The 20,523-nt window shown below is 37.3% G+C and overlaps 1 protein-coding gene across 2 annotated transcripts in view; it reads left to right on the forward strand.

The window, feature by feature from the left end:
* SPAST (spastin) overlaps window positions 1–17,078 on the forward strand; it is a 38,423-nt gene extending 21,345 nt beyond the window's left edge. For both annotated transcript variants that reach the window (XM_014308381.2, XM_031059212.1), the window contains exons 8-17: window positions 497–571; window positions 1,814–1,885; window positions 2,409–2,484; window positions 3,026–3,117; window positions 4,932–5,011; window positions 5,818–5,860; window positions 6,456–6,535; window positions 8,224–8,294; window positions 10,103–10,143; window positions 11,441–17,078. In XM_014308381.2, the coding sequence (XP_014163856.1) occupies window positions 497–571; window positions 1,814–1,885; window positions 2,409–2,484; window positions 3,026–3,117; window positions 4,932–5,011; window positions 5,818–5,860; window positions 6,456–6,535; window positions 8,224–8,294; window positions 10,103–10,143; window positions 11,441–11,563 (753 nt within the window). In that variant the 3' untranslated portion in view covers window positions 11,564–17,078. The remainder of the gene's footprint in view (window positions 1–496; window positions 572–1,813; window positions 1,886–2,408; window positions 2,485–3,025; window positions 3,118–4,931; window positions 5,012–5,817; window positions 5,861–6,455; window positions 6,536–8,223; window positions 8,295–10,102; window positions 10,144–11,440) is intronic.
* The last annotated feature ends 3,445 nt before the right edge of the window (window positions 17,079–20,523 follow it).

A 20,523-nucleotide genomic window follows, 5' to 3' on the forward strand; every position in this document is an offset into this window, starting at 1 on the left:
AGATGACTGTCAGTAGCACAGAGAGAGTAGGTGGTTGTTAAGTAATATTTTAAGTAATTTTGTTGAAAGCTTGTCTTCTCAAGTTTAATTTAATAAGGAAAGATGAAGGAGTTCTTTCCATATAGAATTAGTAAGAACACTACTTTAACTCACCTATTGTACACCTTCATTACTCCCTTTTTAACTGGAATTGATGCTTTAAACTTGATAGGCTAGTCTGTCTTGTGGAAAGTGTTTTAAACTGCTTGCACAGTGCATCCAGGCACAGAACAATTACAACATAATTTAGCTGCTGCGTGGGAAACAATAGTGGTGTGCATTAGGTCAAGTTAGTAACAGAGTGTAGTTCTCTCAAAGCCTGCACTGTTGTGGCACTCACTGCTACTGTTACTATCAGTGCTAGACAGTGTCCTCAGTCTTAAACCATTTTCTTGCAAAGGTAAAGTAACATTATATTCAAGTCTTTGATGATAACTCATGATGATGTTCTTTTCAGTTATTTACAGGTCTGAGAGCTCCTGCACGTGGTTTATTGCTGTTTGGCCCACCAGGAAATGGGAAGACAATGTTGGTGAGAAAATCACTTCATGCATGAGTTGGTGGGCTTAAAATGTACCCACAAGGGGTAGCTTTCAGTTTGGGGTTTGGACTAGTAAACTGTACATTCTTACAGAATATATAGTACGGTGTCATTTTATATATAAAACAGCAAAATTGTTCTTAACCCCGGATTTTACAGAGGGAATTGCTAAACTGTTCTCTCTTTAATTATTTTCATTATGACAAGTAATACTTTAAAACTTAAACCAGCAAGTCCAGGTTTCATTTTCAGCAAGAGCAAAAGGAAGTGGGTTCATTGTTTTACACAGCAGTGATTGATCAGAAATTATCTGCTCTCCACTGAAACGTACTAGAAGTACATTTTGGAAATGGGGAGAGAGCACAGTACCAAAAAAAGATATTGTCTCACTTGCACCCTGCTGTGCAAAGAGTGTAAGAGCTGTGGAGCTGCCTAGCCAGAGCTTTTTTCCTCAGCCTGGTGTGCTAAATGGAGGGAACTGGAGCTCCATGGCTGTACATCAGGCAGGGAGCATCGAGTGTCCTGATGTGGCTGAGCCGGGCACATCGTCCTGATCACATGGTGTGGCTGCAGCTGCACTCCTGCTGACACTGGAGCTGGATCAGCTCTCAAGTGCAGGAGTGTGAATGCAGAGCAGCTCATGTAGGCTCATCTGTTATGTTTGACATACTGGAATATAATTGCCAATCACTAAAATTAGATTCTATAAGCAGGGAATCATAATTTCTTGAATATGGTGAAACTGTTAAAGGAGAGGGCAGTCTGAATGAGCATTCCAACTGATTATTTTCCCTAGCTTTCCTCTGAAAACAGCTTTTGCATAGATAAAGAAGGGGAAAAAACACCGTATTTTTTTATGTGATTTGTTCCAACCGATGCCTTCAATTACCACCCTAAATTAGTTAAAACTGGCTTAGATTTCTATTCAGGATAAATTGAAAGGAAATGAAGAATTTTATTCTTCCATAGCAAGTTGTAGTTGGCTATGGAGCTAAGGGGATTAGAAAAGTCTATGGGAGTCTGGAAATTTCTCTGTTGGTTTGACTGCATAGCCATTCTTATTTGCAAGTGACCTGGACAGAAGTTTTCTGAACCATTTGCAAGGTGCACCCTTTGCAGAAATAGGGGTTTTCAAAACTGTCCATCAGGACATGAGAGGTCACTGTAGATTGAGAGAACTATCTTCCATATGATAGCTTTTAAAAGTGTTTTTGTTTTTCCCTGCTTTCCTAGGCCAAAGCAGTTGCTGCAGAATCAAATGCTACTTTCTTTAACATCAGTGCAGCGAGTCTGACTTCAAAATATGTAAGTAGTGGCTCTAAAATACGTTCACTTGAAAACACCCATGCTTTAATTAGGGCTTAAGAAAGCCAGAGACTTCTCATGAGTCCTTGGTGAACTGTTAGCCTATAATGAACATAGTTTTTAAAAAATGCCTAGTGAAGTAAAAAAAAATTTTGGTTTGTGCTTGTGATAAAGCAGTGTCAAAGGTTTTTTCAGCTTGGCAATGGCAGTAATGCAGATGAGTGGGTGTGGGATTTTCCATCCTTAAAAAGGGAATTAGTTTGGTCCCAGCTCTCTTTCACTCTGGTAATTTAGGCACCAAAATCTCTTGACAGTTAACTCAGCTGTGATCATAAGAGAAGGTGTAGTGTTTCTTTTAAGATGTAAACAATTCCATTGTATGTACTGAACCAGTGATAATCTGAATATGTATAAATGGACTGAGTGTGGTAGGTTACTAGGAAGATTTTCTGTAGGTCCTTCTGTTAGCTGTCCTGTAGTAAAAATTTTTAACCCCCTAAAAACCAGTTTATTGTTATTTTAGGTGGGTGAAGGGGAGAAACTGGTGCGTGCTCTATTTGCAGTAGCCAGAGAACTTCAACCTTCTATAATTTTTATTGGTAAGAGCTTAAATTTTAACTTTTATTTACTTTCTTAAATAATCTTACTTACCAAAGATTAGTAAGTAGTTAACTATTGGAATAGTTGGGTAAACTTCTTCTGGGTAATTTTGCAGCTCAGGACAACTGTCTCAGATATGACCTGCTTGGCAATCAGTAGTTCATATAAAGCATGTTAGATTACTGTTATGTTATTTAGTTGGTGGTAATAGTGGGAAGAGGTGCTCTCTAAAAGAAAAATACTGTACTACCTTTACAGAGTGAGTCCATTAAACTTCAAACGTGAAAATATAGTTTGCTTGTCCTGAGTAGCAGTTTATCATCAGAAAGATTTTTTTTTTCCCTCTCATTTGTGCTTGGCATTACCTGTTCAAAGGCCAACACATCACGCAAGTTTTTAAACTTTCCTAAGATCTGTCTGTCTCCTAAAGAATGAAGATCTGGTCTTCCTTAATGGGGCCTTACATTAGCAAAGGAACTTAGGCAAATACAAATACTTTGATGTTGTATGCTTAGTTAAGTGTATTTCTTTGTTTTTTAGATGAAGTTGATAGCCTTTTGTGTGAAAGACGAGAAGGTGAACATGATGCTAGCAGGCGTCTAAAAACAGAATTTTTAATAGAATTTGATGGTGTAAGTATTTAATCTTGGTATTGTTTGATTTAGCTAAATTGGGTAAATGCAGTGGGTGCCAGTAAAACCTATAGGTGAATTACAAAGTGTTTGGCTGCTGGGGCTTAGCTCAGCCTCCCTCCCACCTCACCATAATTGGCAAACAGCTATTTTTGGTTGTTCTTAATTTTCTACCTGCTTATTGTGATATTTTGGAAGATGCACTGATGGACTGAAAGGTAGTGATCTGGACATGAGCTGTAATAATGTCTTGGAAGATTATGGACAGAGAAGAAAGGATAACAGATGGCAGTAATAAAGGAGCTGTGAGGACAGCTGTTCTTACAGGGCAAGAGGGACATTTCAGGGTCATGGAGAACTGAATCCATGTTTGCAATTGCATGGCTTCATGAATCACTTCTGCAAAGCAAAACAAGATTAAATGTCTTTTAAATAGTTTTTGGTGTCAAAGGAGTGTATGTCACAAGCATGCACTGTCCAGGGGTGAGACTTGAGGAATGAGGATTTCCAAGAGACCAGTTTAGATTTTATATATATATGTATATGTTTATATATATGTATCTCATGTATACACAGTTCTGACACATCAGAAAGATTCATTTCTGTGTTAGTACACCTTTTATTGAATTATAACTTTTTTCTTGGTATCATAAGCTAGAGAAGATAGAATTCAGTAAGATGTATTTAATGGCATGAATGCAATACCCAGGAAGAAGAACTGGATTTCATAGTGGGACACAGACACAAATGAGATCAGAGTATTTTTCCGTCACAGCGCTGTTCTTGTAGTGAATAATTTTAGTTTGTGTTCCATTAGCACAAGGGATTATTGCTACAGTGGTGAAGCAATAGTAATGAGGTACAGGAGGAGCAGATAACAACATGGAGAGGCAGCAAGGTTGGGAAAAACTCCAAAATGGATGAATCATGATGAATAATGCAATGTGACAGTGATATGCAGAGATTATTTACACACACATGCAGAGTTTTCCCTTAAAATGAAAAGGGAAAAATAAGCATAATGTAGAGTGTGTTGACTTAATATTTAAAGAGTAACTATGTCATAGGGTATTTTTGGTGAACCTTTTGAACATGGTATGGTAGCAGTGAACCTGAATCTATGAAGAATTGAACACTAAGCGAATAATGTCTGATAACCCAGAGTTTTCTCTAAAGTTTGGAAGGTCTAAGTCCCCATATTCTGGGGTATAAAACGAGTGAATTGGGAAGGAAATTGCTGTGTCTTTCTGCTATTATGGTTATTTTATAGCCTGTTTTGATTACTGGATTCATGCAAGACCTGTGTTAGATGGATCTCTGTTCTGATTTTGTAGTTCTGGCTATACTTTAGTTTGAAGTTTTGATTCTCACCCTATAGGCTTCAAAACAATGTTTGGTGTAAAAACCCCAGAACAGCAGAATGTCTCTGTTTTTTTCAACATAATTATGTCCTGGTGACTAAACTTATGAGTGCCTTTTATAGTTTTATAGTCTCAGATTTTCCAGAAAGCCTTTTTTTTATTTTGGTTTTGTTGGTTTTTTGGGTTTTTTTTTACATTTTCCTGGTTTGACTTTACAATTATCTGAAGAATATTTTAAACCTACGTTAATGGGAAAAAACCCAAAACATATACGTACATACATACATATACACACACACACACACATATACATATACATATATATATATATATATATAAAAAGATCCCATCAGTGTGCTGAATCCATGGCAAGTCTCTAACTGGTTTTGTTGTATTTCTGCATAATGTAGACTGTGTAAACTGAGAGCTGGCTTGCCTTCTCACATTATATAGGTGCAGTCTTCTGGAGAGGACAGAATACTTGTGATGGGAGCAACAAACAGGCCTCAGGAGCTTGATGATGCTGTTCTCAGGTATCAAAACATCTTTTTCTGAATATACACTAAGATGATATTCATTATGAAGAACAGGTTTTGCCTAGTGTGTTGGTGAAATTTTGTAATATGTAAAAGCTGTTCAGCAAGGCCAAATTATTTAACCTCTCAAAGAGGGGCTCTTTTCTTTTGAGATGCATCTGCACAATCATGGTCATCTTGGAATAGTCTGAAACAGTAGTACCTGTTGAGGTCCCATCAGTGGTTTTTAAATTTCTTTAATTTAATATTTTGCTTTTTTGTTATTTGGATCTTAATGGCAAAATAAAGGAGAAAATTTGATCAGTATTCCAGATTGACCAGAAATCTAGTATTTCTTCTCTGTGAATATTGTCCTCTGACATCCCATGCAATTACAGATCTTGCTGTAGATTTGCCTTAGGGCTTTTTTGTTAAAAGTACTCATACTTTATTCTCTTTTCATTCTTGATTGAGGAAAATAGATATGTCAGCATTGCCTGAAGAAATTATTCCAAAGACTTTTTTGTGTAAAAATTAAGAGCGGCTTCATTTCATTGCTGGTAGCCAGTGGTATTTCTGCCTTTAGAGTGTTTCCCCTCTGGGAGAAATCTTATAAATTCAGATAAGAGTAAGGTGGCACCAGTAGCTTCTACATATTTTTTGTTTGGTTGTTGTTGGTTTTTTCAAAATCTCCGGTTCTGCTTCCTAGAATTTGATGATGAAAGTGAAATTCTGTCACTTAACCAAACCAAATGTTAGATTTGTATGGGCTAAATAGTTACAGAATAGAGTGAACAATGTATACATATTTGGTTTTTTTTCAGACGCTTCACCAAACGGGTATATGTGTCTTTACCAAACGAGGAGGTAAGTACTGTTTTCCATTCACATTTTTAAGACACAGGCAATTCTTAACTTATCCTTGTGGATGATTACAGTTCCATGAACTAATTTCTGGCTTACCTTGACCATACACACTGTGCATTTATTCTGAGAACTATTTTAAGATTTGTGGGGTTTTTTTCACTCATACTAGTAGCAAATCTGGTGGTAGCTGCTCAGTACTTCTTGACTAGTGAGGTGTTGCTTACAGACTGGCAGACGTGGGCAAGTCTGAAGGAGGACTTAGAGGAGCATGTTTGTTTGGCTGAAGGAGAGTGTTTTATTGCAAAAGACAGAAGTAATTTTCCTAATGTTTGTCAGTTCAACAGGAGATCAGGAATTTTGATGAAGGTTCTAATTCTTCTAGTAGTTAGGTTCTTGGTCTTGTTTTTACCCAGTCCTTATCTCTGCTCCTGAAGAGATGATACTGCACAGTCTAATTGCACAAGCACTATGGGCAAGTTTAAACTGGTGAAGCACAAAAGCAAAACTGACAAAAGTGTAGTTCTGTTCTTGCAACACAATTTTAAATGTTCCGTGAAAACGACTTTTACATTTGATAATTTTATCTTCTTTTCAGACAAGATTGATTTTGCTTAAAAATCTTCTAAGCAAGCAAGGAAGTCCATTAACCCAAAAAGAGTTGGCTCAACTAGCTAGGTAAGTATTTTGTAACCATACTAAATAAATATATTCCTCTACTGCATTCATTCAGACTGTTTAATTCATTCAAAATGTAACTAATGTAAATCATCCAACAGCAACAACATGAATTCATGCATTCGGTTCCCTGTCAGGCTGTATGAAAGTGTTTTTATATATGCATCAGGCTGTATGAAAGTGTTTTTATATATGCATAGATAGGATACACCCAGTCAGGTTTCTGTTGTTGAAACATGCTCATCAGCTCTTTCCTTTGAGGAGGGAGGAGGGATGCTTCTTTCCACCCGTCCCTCAAGGAGTCCAGCTCTCCTCCCTTATGCAAAAAGATAGCACCAGTTTTGCACTTGGCATTCGTTTCACATAAAAGGCAAGTTCTCTTTGCTGGTGACTTGCTAGGCTTGTTGAATGTATTACCAACGTAGCAGAGCAAGCGCTGGATAATTTTAGGTTCTTTTCACTTTCAAATTTGATTGGGAAAATGTGGGTTAATTTTTCCCTCCTCTTACGAAATAGAGTTGGTTTATGTTTTTCATCTTTGAGATTCACACAGTACTGCTGTTAGTCACCTAAATCTAATAATTTGTGTGAAGGAGATTAGACTAAAAAGCAGCTAGAGCAGGAAGGAGTGAAGACACTCTGTGAGAAACAAAGATAGGCAGATGGATGTACTTCAGTCTGTTTCTCCTTGTGGTAGGACAGCAGAGGTTAGTACAGTCTTGGATGTAGCATTTGTCAGCCTCCTAGTGATGTTGCAGAAGTTGATGTGTAATCCAACTGATTATATTCCCTCTGTGTTTGAAGATTGTTAGCTCAGGCCACATTTAGGCTGCAGTAATAGCTAACTGGAGGAAAAACACAGTATCAGTGTTCTAACTGCAATTATAAGAACCAAATTACAAATGCAACTTGAGTACACTTTTTTTAAAGGATTTAGAGAAAATGTAAAAGTTGAGCATCCTGCCTGCTTCTTTTTCCATCTTTTCTTTGTTTTGAAAGAGAGAAGTATTTAACTTCCATTATGATTTTGTGTTCCTTTGCCCCTCTGCAACTTTCTCTATAAACTGTGACAGACTTTATGAGCTCCAGAAGACTAAGCTCTTGTTGCTGCAGCTAGCCACTGTTCTTACAAGGGTGCTGGTTTAGTTTTTAAGTTTCCCTTTAGGTAACCTGTACTACTCGTTTTCACTTATGTTGGCATTTTGTCTTGGTGGCTTCCTGGTTCAGTGGAGGCCTTTATCCTCCAGAGTGTTTCCCTGGTTAACTTGGATATTAAGTCTAATTCTGGAACCGCTCCTGCAGAGTGTACAGGACAATTGAGGTTTTGGTTTTATGGTAATTGACAAATGTTGATAAACTACTGGTACAGAAATCTCCTACAGAAATAGTAAATGTGATTTGGATCAGTTTTCATCTACAAATCCTAGGTGCTGCTTTTTTTTTTTTCCTAGAATGTTATTTGGAACTTGAATATCTGTACTTTAAATTGAATCTGTGAAAGATCACTTACAGTGAAATATAGATCACTTAAACTGAACACACTTCTGATTTATTAAACTTGAAAAATAACATCTAAGTAATACTTCTTCTGATTAAATAACACTTTGATTATCTGCAATTAAATTGATTTGAAGCAGGTTTTTAGTTTTTTTGCTTCCTCCTTGACCCCACTTTTTCCTTTGCCAAAGAATGACAGATGGATACTCTGGAAGTGACCTAACTGCATTAGCGAAGGATGCAGCACTTGGCCCCATTCGAGGTAAGCTGCAGAGATTTTATTGAGGTTTTGACATTAGAGTTATATTTTCTTGCATCTTTATAATTCTCAAACCTCTGAAATTTAACTTTTTTCATTGGATTTTAGTCTATTATTCATAATAGCATCTTTATAAGATTTACTTACGCAAAACCCTTCAGCATCTCACCATGTGAAAAAGAAAAATTTTGTGTCATAGGAGAAAAGCAGTGTGAAGTGTTTCTCACTGTTTTGTAGGGTTTTTAACTAGTGTCTTTCTGAGGCTGGTGTCAGTTCTGTTGTAGCTAAATTACTACTTGAATAGCAATTGCTGATTGCATTACTTGCCTTTATAAAAGAGTCAGATGTCTTTGAAGTCTAAGGGAAGGAAAACTGAAACAAGCTATTTTATGGGATTTTTCTAGATACAGTTTGAATGGCATAGCTTTTTATATTTTTATCTCTTAATGATGAATTGTGGTCCAGATGACAACTGTGAATGATCTAGAGTTTTACTTACATTTGTTCTTTCTCGGACATGTCTAACTAGGAACACCCCACAGTTTTAATGTGAATACTTTTTTCCAACACCTCCTCTCTTTGTTCTCTTTAACTAGCTACTTATGTGTCCAGTAGCCGCCTTTGAGGGAACTGATCTTGTTTAGTGGAGATCAGTAGCAGGGTTTTTGTGTAGAAAAGATTGTGAAGATTTGGTGTTAGTTTTCTGTTTGTAGACATACTGTCCTACTTTATAGAAAGGTACTAAAGGCAGGCAGAGCAGAAGTGTTCTGTAATATCAGCCTATTATGTGTAAATAAAAATTGTTACAACTCTCTTAAATTATTTATGGGGAGGAGAGATCTGTTCATGTTTTGTGGGTGTGTTTGTGTTACTATTTTTTTAAATCCTGTAGCATGCATTTTTGCCAGTGCACAATCTCTTTTGAAAGCAGCTGTTGGAATGTAATGTTTTTTACACATTTTCTTTCAGCTGCTGAATTTGTAAAGCACATCTTTTACAATCCTGCATAATAACTGGGAAACAGAACTGCATTAAATGGCTCTCATAAGAGACATCGTGTCTCCTAAGAATTTGAATATATTTATTTAGAGTGGTGGAATTAATAATGTATGCATTTAGGTATGCAAGCTTTACTTTGCTGACAACTCACGTCACACGCAAGTCCATTTCAAGAAGAGACCATGTAACATTGTGCAACACATTTCTTTCACTTGCTCCTTTTTTCCATATAAAACAATACATTTTAAAAAATGTTTTGTGATATTATTCTTGCCAATCCTGTCTAGGTTTTTTCTTGTACTCTCCTAGCAAAATGTTTGCTGTTACATGTTGATACCGTGAGATTATTGCAAGTTACAAAAAAAAAAAATTGGTGAATGATGCAAGAATGTTCAGATCCCATGAGTGCCCATAGGGCAAGAAGCACTGTGATGTGCCCTGCCTGATTTTATTTCAGTGTTCTGTACCTTCTGTTTCCAGAAATTCAGTAGGGAGGTTGTGGATACCACAATTAATATTGGGGAGGTAGCTCTGTTGGCTTGTGTGCGGTTTTCCATACTTTAGGAAAAAGGAATAATTCTGCTATCACTTTGTGCTGCACCTGCAGTAACTGAGTGTGGGAGCAGCCTGGTTGAGGAGCTGATAAATGGGAGGAAGGATGTAAAAACACCATATACCTTTCTTTGCAGAAGACTGTGTTGAGGCAGAAAGGTATAATTTTTAACTGCAGGGTCTTTTTCCAGAATGTTTTATTTGTCAGAAGTGAGGAAAGTTTTCTTACGAAACTCACTCATCTATTTTTATTTTTACAGAATTAAAACCAGAACAGGTGAAGAACATGTCTGCCAGTGAGGTAAGCTGTTTTAGCAGCTGTTATATTCCCCTTTGAATAGAAGGTTTTCTCACTAGAAACTATTAAGGTCCCTTTTTTATGTGTAGTATCATACAAAATAGGAGAATTTTAAGGGGTATTATCCTTTTTAATCACTGCTTCATTAAAGAAAATTCTGTAGAAATAGAGATTAAGATCAGTCCTCAGATGTCAGAGGTTCATGGGTAGTTTGTTGGCTTTCAGGCTTCAGAGCACTTCTTTTTCTGTTAGTAAGTCTGTTGTTCTTAATTTCAGCTGACTGTCCTGTCTTTTCCTTCACACTGAACTGCAGTATTTGTTAACTAGCTGATGATGTCAGAGCCCCAACTTTTAATTACTCACAGTGTTACTTCCCAAGAACATTCCCAGAAGTATTACGTGAAATTACTTCTACTCCCTCCACCCCATCTTTACATGAAGGAGGTTAACTTAGGGAGAACCTGAAACAGATTTGTGCATGTATATGTATAATACTTGCATTCATTGACATGAAAACAGATTTGTGCATGTATAATACTTGCATTCATTGACATGAACCATCATAAAGAGAAAGATTAAGCTCTTTACCACAAACTGCAGCTGTAAATATGAAAAAAAAAAGGAAGTGATTGGTCATGTGTACAGAAGTTTCTGTTCAGGTGTGTGTGCAAACCACGGTTACACAGGGGAAAATGAAGCAAAACTTCATTTCTCAGTTGCTTTTTGTGTTTAGCCTGAGGTTGTGGCCAAAGCTATAAGCTGGAAGGATTTGTTGCAGGAGGATGACAGTGTATGTGACAATTTGTTGCGATGTCCTCATATGCACCAGCTCACACCACCTACTGAAACAGGAAGAAATGACAAAGTCTAATGGGCTGTTAAGTAACAAGGCAGATCTTACTATTGGCAAGTGTTAGTTTATTAAAATGGTACATACTGGTAGTCTTAAATTACCAGACTCTTGCATCAGGTCATAGAATAATAGAACACCCTGGTTTGGAAGGGACCTTGAAAGATCACCTGGTCCATGCTTTTGTGGGAAAGGGAACTTAGATGAGATTATTTAGCACCCTGCCCAGTCGTATCTTCAAAATTTCCAGCAATGGAGACTCTGCCACATTCTTGGGGGGTTGTTGCAGTGAATGTCTACTCTCTCTGCAAAAATAATTTGTTCTTATATCACTTACATCAAGATGCAGCATTTGTAGAATGTGTTTTATTAAGAATACTCAAGTACTTCCTCTATAAACCAAAGTACATAAACCACTTGTGACCCTGATGTCTTTCATTTTCTGTTTAGATGAGAAACATCAAGCTGTCAGATTTCACAGAGTCTCTGAAGAAGATCAAGCGCAGTTTGAGCCCTCAGACGCTGGAGGCGTACATTCGCTGGAACAAGGACTTTGGAGATACCACAGTGTGAGACACTACTTGAAGTGAAACACTCCTGCCTGGGGAGAGCAGTTGGTGCAGACAACTGGGAAGCAGCCAGAGTTTACAGGACAGATACTTAAGTATCTGTATTAAAACTTGAGATTAAGAGAAAATTATACAATGTGAAATGTGTTCATCAAAGCCTCCTTGCCATTTAGCGAGGATTTACACACTGTAAGTAAGAGCACAACAGGACTTGAAAGAAGTAAGATTCCTAGCAATCTGATTCTGGTTTGAACATTAATATATGTATATTGTTTCTGCTACAAGGCTCTGATGATATTGATCATTGGAGAACCTTTCCCTATGTTGTGTGTGTGGGTTTTTTTGTTTTTAATTTTGCCATGACATTGATGAACAATGGACTTGGAACAATGATGTTCAATTTGAGGTTTGTAAACTGCAGTTCATTTTTTTGACTTTTTTATCCTTAATGTGCCAAATAAAACAATTTCCCTGTGTAGAGTGGAAGAACAGCATTGGGGACTTACGATTATTAAATTGTTAAAAGTAGCCGGTCTGGTATTATTTGTCTTTTTGTTTAGTTGTAATGTGACTGAGTTGTTCACAGGGCAGGTTTAAAGAAGACCTTTGATAGCAGAACAGCAAAAAACCCCAACCTTATAAAACCAATTCAAACTGCCTTTTAAAAGAAAAATTACTAAATAAAAGAATAGACTGAGATACTCATTTAGTGACAGTATTTTCTCTTAATGCATTTTGTAACGCTTTCATTGGTAGAATGTTAGCTTATGCTTACAGTGTACAACTTGAACCCAGCTGATGTTTGAGAGAGTAGGTGATGCTAATTGTTGAGTTTCAGAAATGACGTGTTTCTACTCTGTATTTTGGTCTCTTTATGATAATTGAAAGTAAAATTTCCATTGTGATAATTTTTTTAATCTCCACATGTAAGCATTTAAATATGAGGCTACATGTTTAATACATGGCACACATTAATGTTTTTATAGCTTTCATATGTTTCAGTTTATATATTAAAGTATGAAACACTCAACTGATCTGCTTTTTTAAAAAGAAACTGCATCTTTGTACAAATACTTGTTTTTATTATATAAATGACAAGCTATTAAAAAAACAAACTCCTAAATTATAGCCTTTAAATACCATAATAAAGGAAAGCATTTTTGCCTTTACTTCTAAGGGCCCAACATCTTGTTTACAAATTCTGCACAGATTAAACACAGATGTTTGCAAGGCAGAACACTAATTCCTTGTTAAAGCAGGTTTGTGGGTTGTTGGGTTCTTTGTTTTTTTGGTTGGTTTGGTTTTTTTTTTTACACCTCTCCCAACTTAGTGATACTGCGAATTGTTTATTGTTGTTTTAATGAAAATATGTTGTAAGTGTTGTTTGCTTTTGGTCTTAACAGAAAATTTTGTTTTAATTTTTCATTTAACTTATTTTTTTGAACTACTTACCTGAAAGTTGACTATAAATAATATATTATATGTATATATGAAAAAAAAAACAACCCTAGCTGAGAGATGCAGTTGTAGGTATAGTAATACTCTGAGAGGACTGTGCTCACTGTGTGGTATTGAGAAGTAGCAGAAACTGTCATCCCTTTGAGATGCACATATGCAATATGTTTGGGATTTTTTTTTTTTAACCAGAGATGCTTTTAACTGATCTTAAGATTAAAAGTGATCAAATAAGAGAAGATTGTGTTCTACTATTATGCCTTTTGAAATAGTCTAACCAAACTACTTCTAGCCTTCTAAGGATAGGACTCTCTCAAATTTGTATGTCTTTTGTAAATGAAAGGTGACTTTGGTTCCTCTGATTCACTTTTCTGGAGAAATGCTAAAAGATTTCAGATTCTTAAGTCTCATGTCTTGTTTTGCCTTAGCTCTGCCTTCAGTAGACCATCTCTGTTGTTGGAGATTCCTGAGTGACTTGATCCATATTTGTAATATTCTTCATATTGCTAAGCATGAATATTACTGTTGTATTAGCATCTGCCACATAGCTACAACTAAGAAAGGGCCTTGGTTTTATTCATAAAGCTCTGGTAGACATTCCTTGAGATCCTTTGCAAATGAGAACTTTGAAGATAATGCTTCTGGTTTTGAGTGTTTTTAAATGATTGTTACAAAACTGTTGGTTTTGTCCACTTAATTTTGAGGGACATACTGGTTATTTATTTCAAATGCATACTCATTGGCATGGGATAGGTACCTGAAATGTTGAGCTAGAGGTCCTCATCCCCTCAAGCAGCACCAGTATGCAGCACAAGGAGTCAGAATCACCAGCTGCTACATAAAAAGAAAGGGACCAGCCCTTTCACTAATTTGTGCAACCATTTCAGGTCAAGAGAATCTGTGTGACTGGTACAGCTGCTTTTTGGTCTTCTATTATGCCTGATTGTTTTCTGCTTAGTGGATGAACTACAGCCCTATAAATTAATGCTGGAACACAGTAAAAAGAAGAAAATTTTGTTCTGCAACATCAGTTTGCCCCACAGCTGCTGGATTCTTGGCCCATGGCCAGGTGCTGTTTGGTTCATAAATCTCCTTTAAATGTCTTGTCTTATGCTATTTTCTGAATAGTGTCTTTTAACAGTAATTCTGTTCTACTTAAGGCATTATCTTGCATCTTACTCTTCATTTTAAATGTACTAAGTCCCAGCTCAGTGATTCCATCTGTATGTTGGATTAACTATGTATAAGAGCAGATCTGGGGAAAAACAACCACAATGGAAAAAAACCACCAAACCTTCCTCCCCCCCCAAAAAAAACCAAAACCACCCCAAATTACCCATATTTCCCAAGACTGTAGTTCTTACACAGAACTTTACCAGCTGTATTTTCCATAAAATCAGGTTATGTTCTAATACAATGCCTCAAATTAGGATAAACAGGACAGCAGCTTGGGTGCTTTTAACTTTTGTGAAGACTAGCAGTTCATTAGCTCTCTGGACTGATTTTTTCCTTTCTTTTTTTCTTTCCAGCCCCCTTCCCCCCCTTTTATTTTCTGTGAATCTGCCCACTGCTAGTGAATGAGCAACTTGACCCACTTTTTTGACATGATTAGTAAGCAGCTTGTCTGGCTCACTGCCAGTGTGTTTTACTGACTTTCAAGTGTAGAAGTTATTGGAGGGAGAAAATAAAACCAACCCAAACCCCTTGTGTTTTTCGAACAACCTTCTTCATATATCTTCCTGTTTTTGCTAAGCAGGAGCCACATTTTTTGTCTTTCAACATACTGGAAGAATAGTATGTAGATTTCTCTTTCTCCTTAAAATGAGAATATTTTCTGTGTTATGATGCTCCCTTTGCTAATGTTGACTTTTCTGTGGACTACAGCAAACCTGTACAGGTTCTCTGCGTATGCAAAGACAAAATCAATACAGAATACTAAAGATAAGCCTTAAACTAGGATATTTATGCACAAATAAATCTGTCTTGTTAGTTTCTTAGACTTTACAGCTTTTAGAGTATCAGAAATAGGCATTGTGCCCCTGAGATGTATTGCTGACTCAAAGCCCATTGCTAGGTACTGTTCTGTTGAATATGGCCCTGCAACTTTATGTAGGTAACAAATGTGATAATAACACTTAAAATGAGTAAGAATGGGATCTCTGAACTGAGGTGTGTTGTCACTGCACTAATTAGAGACTATCGCTGGTTTTTCTGTTCCATTCTCACGTGTTTTTAAAATGACAGTTTTTATACATATAACTCAATTCACCTTACCTTCTGGTGTAGAATAAATAGTATTTTTTCTATTCTAGACAAGTGGGATTTAGCACTGCTTTGCATTGCTATCATGTCCCTCTTGTGAAATTTAAGTACTTTGGACTGGGAATACTGAAGTCAGATATGCTGGCAAATGGAACTGAGACATCTGTTCTGAACTGGAAAGCAGCATTCTCCTTAGGGTTTCCTTCATCCCCTGTGGTGAGACTTGGTGCCCTAGATTTTCTTAGTACTTTCCTGCCCAAGACATGGATGATGCATAGCTGTGCCTAGGACGTGCTTCTCTAGCTTCTCCAGTGCTTTAGTGATGCTTCTGCATGTGGCAGCTTTGGGAGGGGGCCAGTGCTACTGTACCTGACCAGGTTTTCATTCATTTTCTGTGGTGCCCTCAAGCTTTTGTGATTCTTTAAGTTGTTGGGGTTTCTACCAGATATCAAAAATGGAATGAAGAGTAGCAAGCAGGTAGTCAATGCAACTAGTTATCTCAGTCATTGTGCTAATTAGAGGCAGTTTTATTATTAGTTTCTCTTGAGCTGCTGTTTAGTGTTGAAGAATGTTGTTTTACTGACTTATGTGAATTTTCATGCTTAGGATGATCTGCAGCTATCCTAAGAAATGACCAATTGATCAGCTATTTTTTTTTAGAATTTCTTATTTAATTATAATTTTCAGTATCTTTTAATTACGGCAATTATAATTCCACAGGATGAGGAAGTTAAGCTGTCACTTCCTGCAAATACAAAATCATCTTGTAAAATATGGGGAAATGTGTATTCTGTTTTTCCTGCTTTTTGTGTAAATCATTAACTGTCTGAGAGTGGAAACTTCTTACCTTGTCAATAACTACCTCCTGAGTTCAGCAATAATTGGCAAGGTACACACTCCTCCGGTGCATTCAACGTACTGGCTCAACACTGCAGATTCTTCAGAGTCTGATGTTTTAATTTGAAAATGCTTGACATTACTTCTGGAAACTATGGTGAAGAGCCTTGTTTTGCTGTAAGACTTTCCTTGCCTTCATAAAACACACTTCTTAAAAAACCCTTTCTTCAGAGAAGTGGCTTTGAGGATTAAAGGTCGGTGCTCCGTAGTTGGTTAATACAGGTGCAGTGCTCAAAGATACCGGGGTGTGCCTCTCAGTTGTACAGGATTCTCTCCCATTAGAAGTGGGGAAGAAAGCATTTTGTCTAATAGTCGCACACCTGTCACAGGGACTGCAAACACAGAAGCTGGTTTTGCCACGATTCCCATTTTTAGTCGTCTGAAGGGCTAGTCAGTATTTTTGAGAAATTTGTATTAAAGTGATGAAAACCAAAGGTGAAGACAAAACACCATACCCCACCCCTGTAAAATATATTGGACAACTCCAGTCTGGGATGGGATTCATTTTTGCATTTTGTTGTTTAGAAGCACTTTTGTTTCATTGTTCTTTTAAGAATGTTTTCTGAAATGTTAAACACCATTTTACTAATAGTAATGTAAAAAAGCATGACGAGCAGTCACATAGCTTTAGCTTACAATAAAATGTTTTGTTTGTCCTGTTATTACTGTTTTCTTCTCTGTTTATCAGATAAAATGTCCAAAACTAAAAGCCTTTTCATTAAACTTGAAGCCTATTAAATTGCTGCTGGTTAAAAAAAAAAACATTTAAAAACATCAGGTGTTGTACACCAGATGATGGAACAATAAATATGTAAATAAATCAGTTTCTAAAGAACATAACTCAAGTTCTTAAAACTAATGTAAACAGAAGTGCTACTTCCTAAATAAATGTGCTTAAACTGAAAGTGTGTGCTTATCCTAGTCTTGCTAGATCATGGTGAAAACCAGGAGTTTTCGCATAACTAATTCTGGTGGTCATGGGGAAGTCCTGAAAATTTTGGAGCAAATTTGCTTGGCCTCAAAATGGCTTTTCTTTTGCTTGGGGGAGAGTGCTGCTGTTAATTCTGAGTTAACAATATAATTTCTTATCCCCATTGCCCTACCATTTGTAATTCTCTGTCTTGAGGCTGCATCTGGACTGCTTACAGCTATGGGGTGTGTTCTGTTATTACAGTTACATCCTGAAGATAAAATTAATCAAACTTTTATTTTTTAAAGAGTAATTTTAATATTACATATCTGGCATCATTGGGGGTCTCCCAAAAAACAGCCATGACCACTGCCTTCCACACATCATCATGTCAATCACTGCTAAAACAAACCATCCAAATAAAAATCAATACAGCAAGGAGGAAAAAATCCCAGCGTTTTGGACAGAAGCATGTGGGCTATTCCTGCTTCTGTCAAGGAATAATTCCTTAGGACAGAAAGACATTACTGGTGTCTATCCAAGTTACCTCTCTTTGGCTGAAATACTACTGCTTGGAGGTAGATTTTGAACCACTAAAATGATTTCTACTGGTAATTTTGTGTGTAGGTTACAGACATGAAAATATTTTATTCTTGTAGAGGAGATAATCAGATAAATTAAAATCAGTGAAGAAAGAAGAGCATGAAAAAAACATATTCCACCATTTGCTATTTTGAAATCTACAGAGATTTTGGTTTTGGCAGCATACTGTGGACTGAAGTTTATCTTGGACTCATTAAATTCTTCCCATTCCAACCAAGGAGGAGAGACAAGGCTGCATGCCCAGCATTAGATGCTGGTATATCTCAGATGTTTATTTCTGTCTTTTAGTGCTCTAAGTTTGCTAGAGAAAAGTGAGAAAAAAGTAAGTTAAAACTTGTTGGGTGGTGGGGGTTTTTCTTTTTTGTTGGGTTTTTTTTTTGGTTGGTTGGTTGGTTGGTTGGTTTTTTGTTGTTGTTTTTTGTTTTGGGGTTTTTGTTTGTTTGTTTGGGTGGAGTTTGTTTTGTTTTGGGGGTTTTTGTTGTTGGGTTTTTTTTTCCCCCCAATCATGCCATCTTTCTGCAAATTTCCAAATACGTTGTGAACTTGTGAAATCCAGTCTGCTTCCTACAAGGGTTCATATGGCTCTGGAGAAGGCAGTTATGCAACTTTCCCTAAGTTATTTTTTATTCTATGTATCATGATAAAACAGGAAATACATGTACTGGTGAAGGCAGAAAAATACAATTTAACTAAAATCCATCTCTCAACACTGGTGAAATTATTCCAGGTGCTATGTTGCAGCTATGTTAAAAAACCCCACATTTTTCAGAATATCAGCCTACAAACAACCTATTGAGCAAAGTGTGGTGGTTTTTTTACCACACAGTTTTGAAAATTCCACTTTTTTGGGAAGTGTATACTGTAAGAACAATATGTTCTAAGTCTGTAACTTCTGTTATTTTCAAATCTCATTTTAGTAATTTCTAAAGGGCTTCAAACTTGCCTCAGTAAGAGTTCCTTGAAGACTCTTAGTTTTGTTATATGCAGAATGCTAGTGTCAGCTGTGCTATTGTAGAAATTTTCTTCTGTGAAGACACTTCCTCAAGTGCAGTTTCTAATAACTAACTACTGGCCTCTTCTTGGAGGAAGAAATACCCTGTGACATCAAATCAAAAAGCCCAATACTATGTCAATAATGAAGGAACCAAACAACTTTGTGGAGCAAATTATACAGTGGTTCATCAGAGTTCTGATTTCTTCATTACATATGAATGGAGGCAGCAGCTGCAGTTTGAATTTCTTGCCTGTCATCCAGATTCTATAAAGCACAAATCTATTTTCTGCAAATAGTTTCTAAAACGTCTTCCATACACTGGAAAAAAACTTACTGATTACAGCCAAGAGCTTAGAATGAGGTCTGAGATGTTAAATATATCTTAAGGAGTACAACTGCCTGATAAGTCTGATAGTTGTTCTTAATTAATGATACCTCTAAGGACCAGATAAACTCAAAATCTAGAAAGTAAAAATTATTTTATATATTTTTTAATCAATAATAAAATCACATGTTCTGCAAATGCACAGGAACAAGAGACAATACACACAATTGTGAAGCACATTTAACTGTGAAGCAGATTAAAGACTGGCTTGTTCCTGGTTTAATTTGATATACAGGCCTATCTCTCACCCACAGTCAGGTAAGTATTTTGGTATGTTTTACAGAACAGGTGAGATGCAAATAACATTTTTAACTATGGGTTCTGGAGAACTGAATAGACTCTTTAAAAGAACAAAAATTAAGGCAGTGTTACAGAAGGTCGTTTCAAGTTTCTTCCTAGGCACAATAATCTGTCTTAATAAAATATCTCACTTCAATTTTTATTCCTCTCTTTCTCACTTTTACTTTGCAAATAATAATAAATAATAAATAAGCTGTTTTGTGAATAAATCTTTAAGTACATTCAATCCCATGCAGGTGCTTTGCAACACAATTTTTCTTATGAGCTCTCCGAACTTCCAGGATGATTTCTGTTCTGGATTCCGTTGTACTTTCCATGCAAAGCGTTCCTGCCGTACACATTCCTTCTGACAGGAACTTCTGGGCACAGTGTGGCCATCTGCTGGCCGCCCAGCCCGGGGGATCGCTGTCACCTTGTGTGCCGGCGTTCCAGAGCCTCGGGAGCGGTAGTCAGTGGCAGAATCCTCTCTCACAGTCCGCTTTGGATAGCAGCTGGCTCTGCGGTGGGGCTGGGCTCTGCACTGCCATGCTTCCAATGTTCATCATATTCAGAGAAACGAGAGCACGTCTAAGGATCTCAGCACACAACAAAGTGACTAAATTTTCAACATAATTCCTGTAGTTTGGAGAGCTGCTGTCCGTTGGGGGTTTTGCTGGGGAAAAGAAATGCCTTTCGCAGGCTGTGTCCTGAGGGCCCTTAACGCCGGGTACCGCGGCTGGCGGTGGGGACGGAGAGACGCTCGTACTGGGAAGCAAACCCATCCTTGTGGAATTGCTGGAGTATCATGACAGACTATGACAGGCCCAGGACTACGACTGTGTAGTCGTAGTCCCTTAAACTGTGCCATGGCAGGTTTAGCTTGAATAACTAGGAAGAATTTCTTCACAGAAAGGGTGGTTAGATATTGGAATGGCTGCCCGGGAAATGGTGGAGTCACCATCCCTGGAGGTGTTTAAAGGAAAGACTGGACGTGGCACCCAGTGCTATGGTCTAGTTGGCATGGTGGTGTTTGGTCACAGGCTGGACTGTGATGATCATAGGTCTGTGATGGTACCAGCCGTGGGAGCCCTTTCCTTGGCTCTTGCAGGCAGCGGGCAGACGAACGGCAGAAGTGCGGGGAGGCGGCAGACAGGACTTTATATCCCAAGGCGGGCCCTC

The sequence above is a fragment of the Geospiza fortis genome, unplaced genomic scaffold (genome assembly GCF_000277835.1).
Source record: "Geospiza fortis unplaced genomic scaffold, GeoFor_1.0 scaffold41, whole genome shotgun sequence".
Taxonomy (NCBI): Eukaryota; Metazoa; Chordata; class Aves; order Passeriformes; family Thraupidae; genus Geospiza; species Geospiza fortis.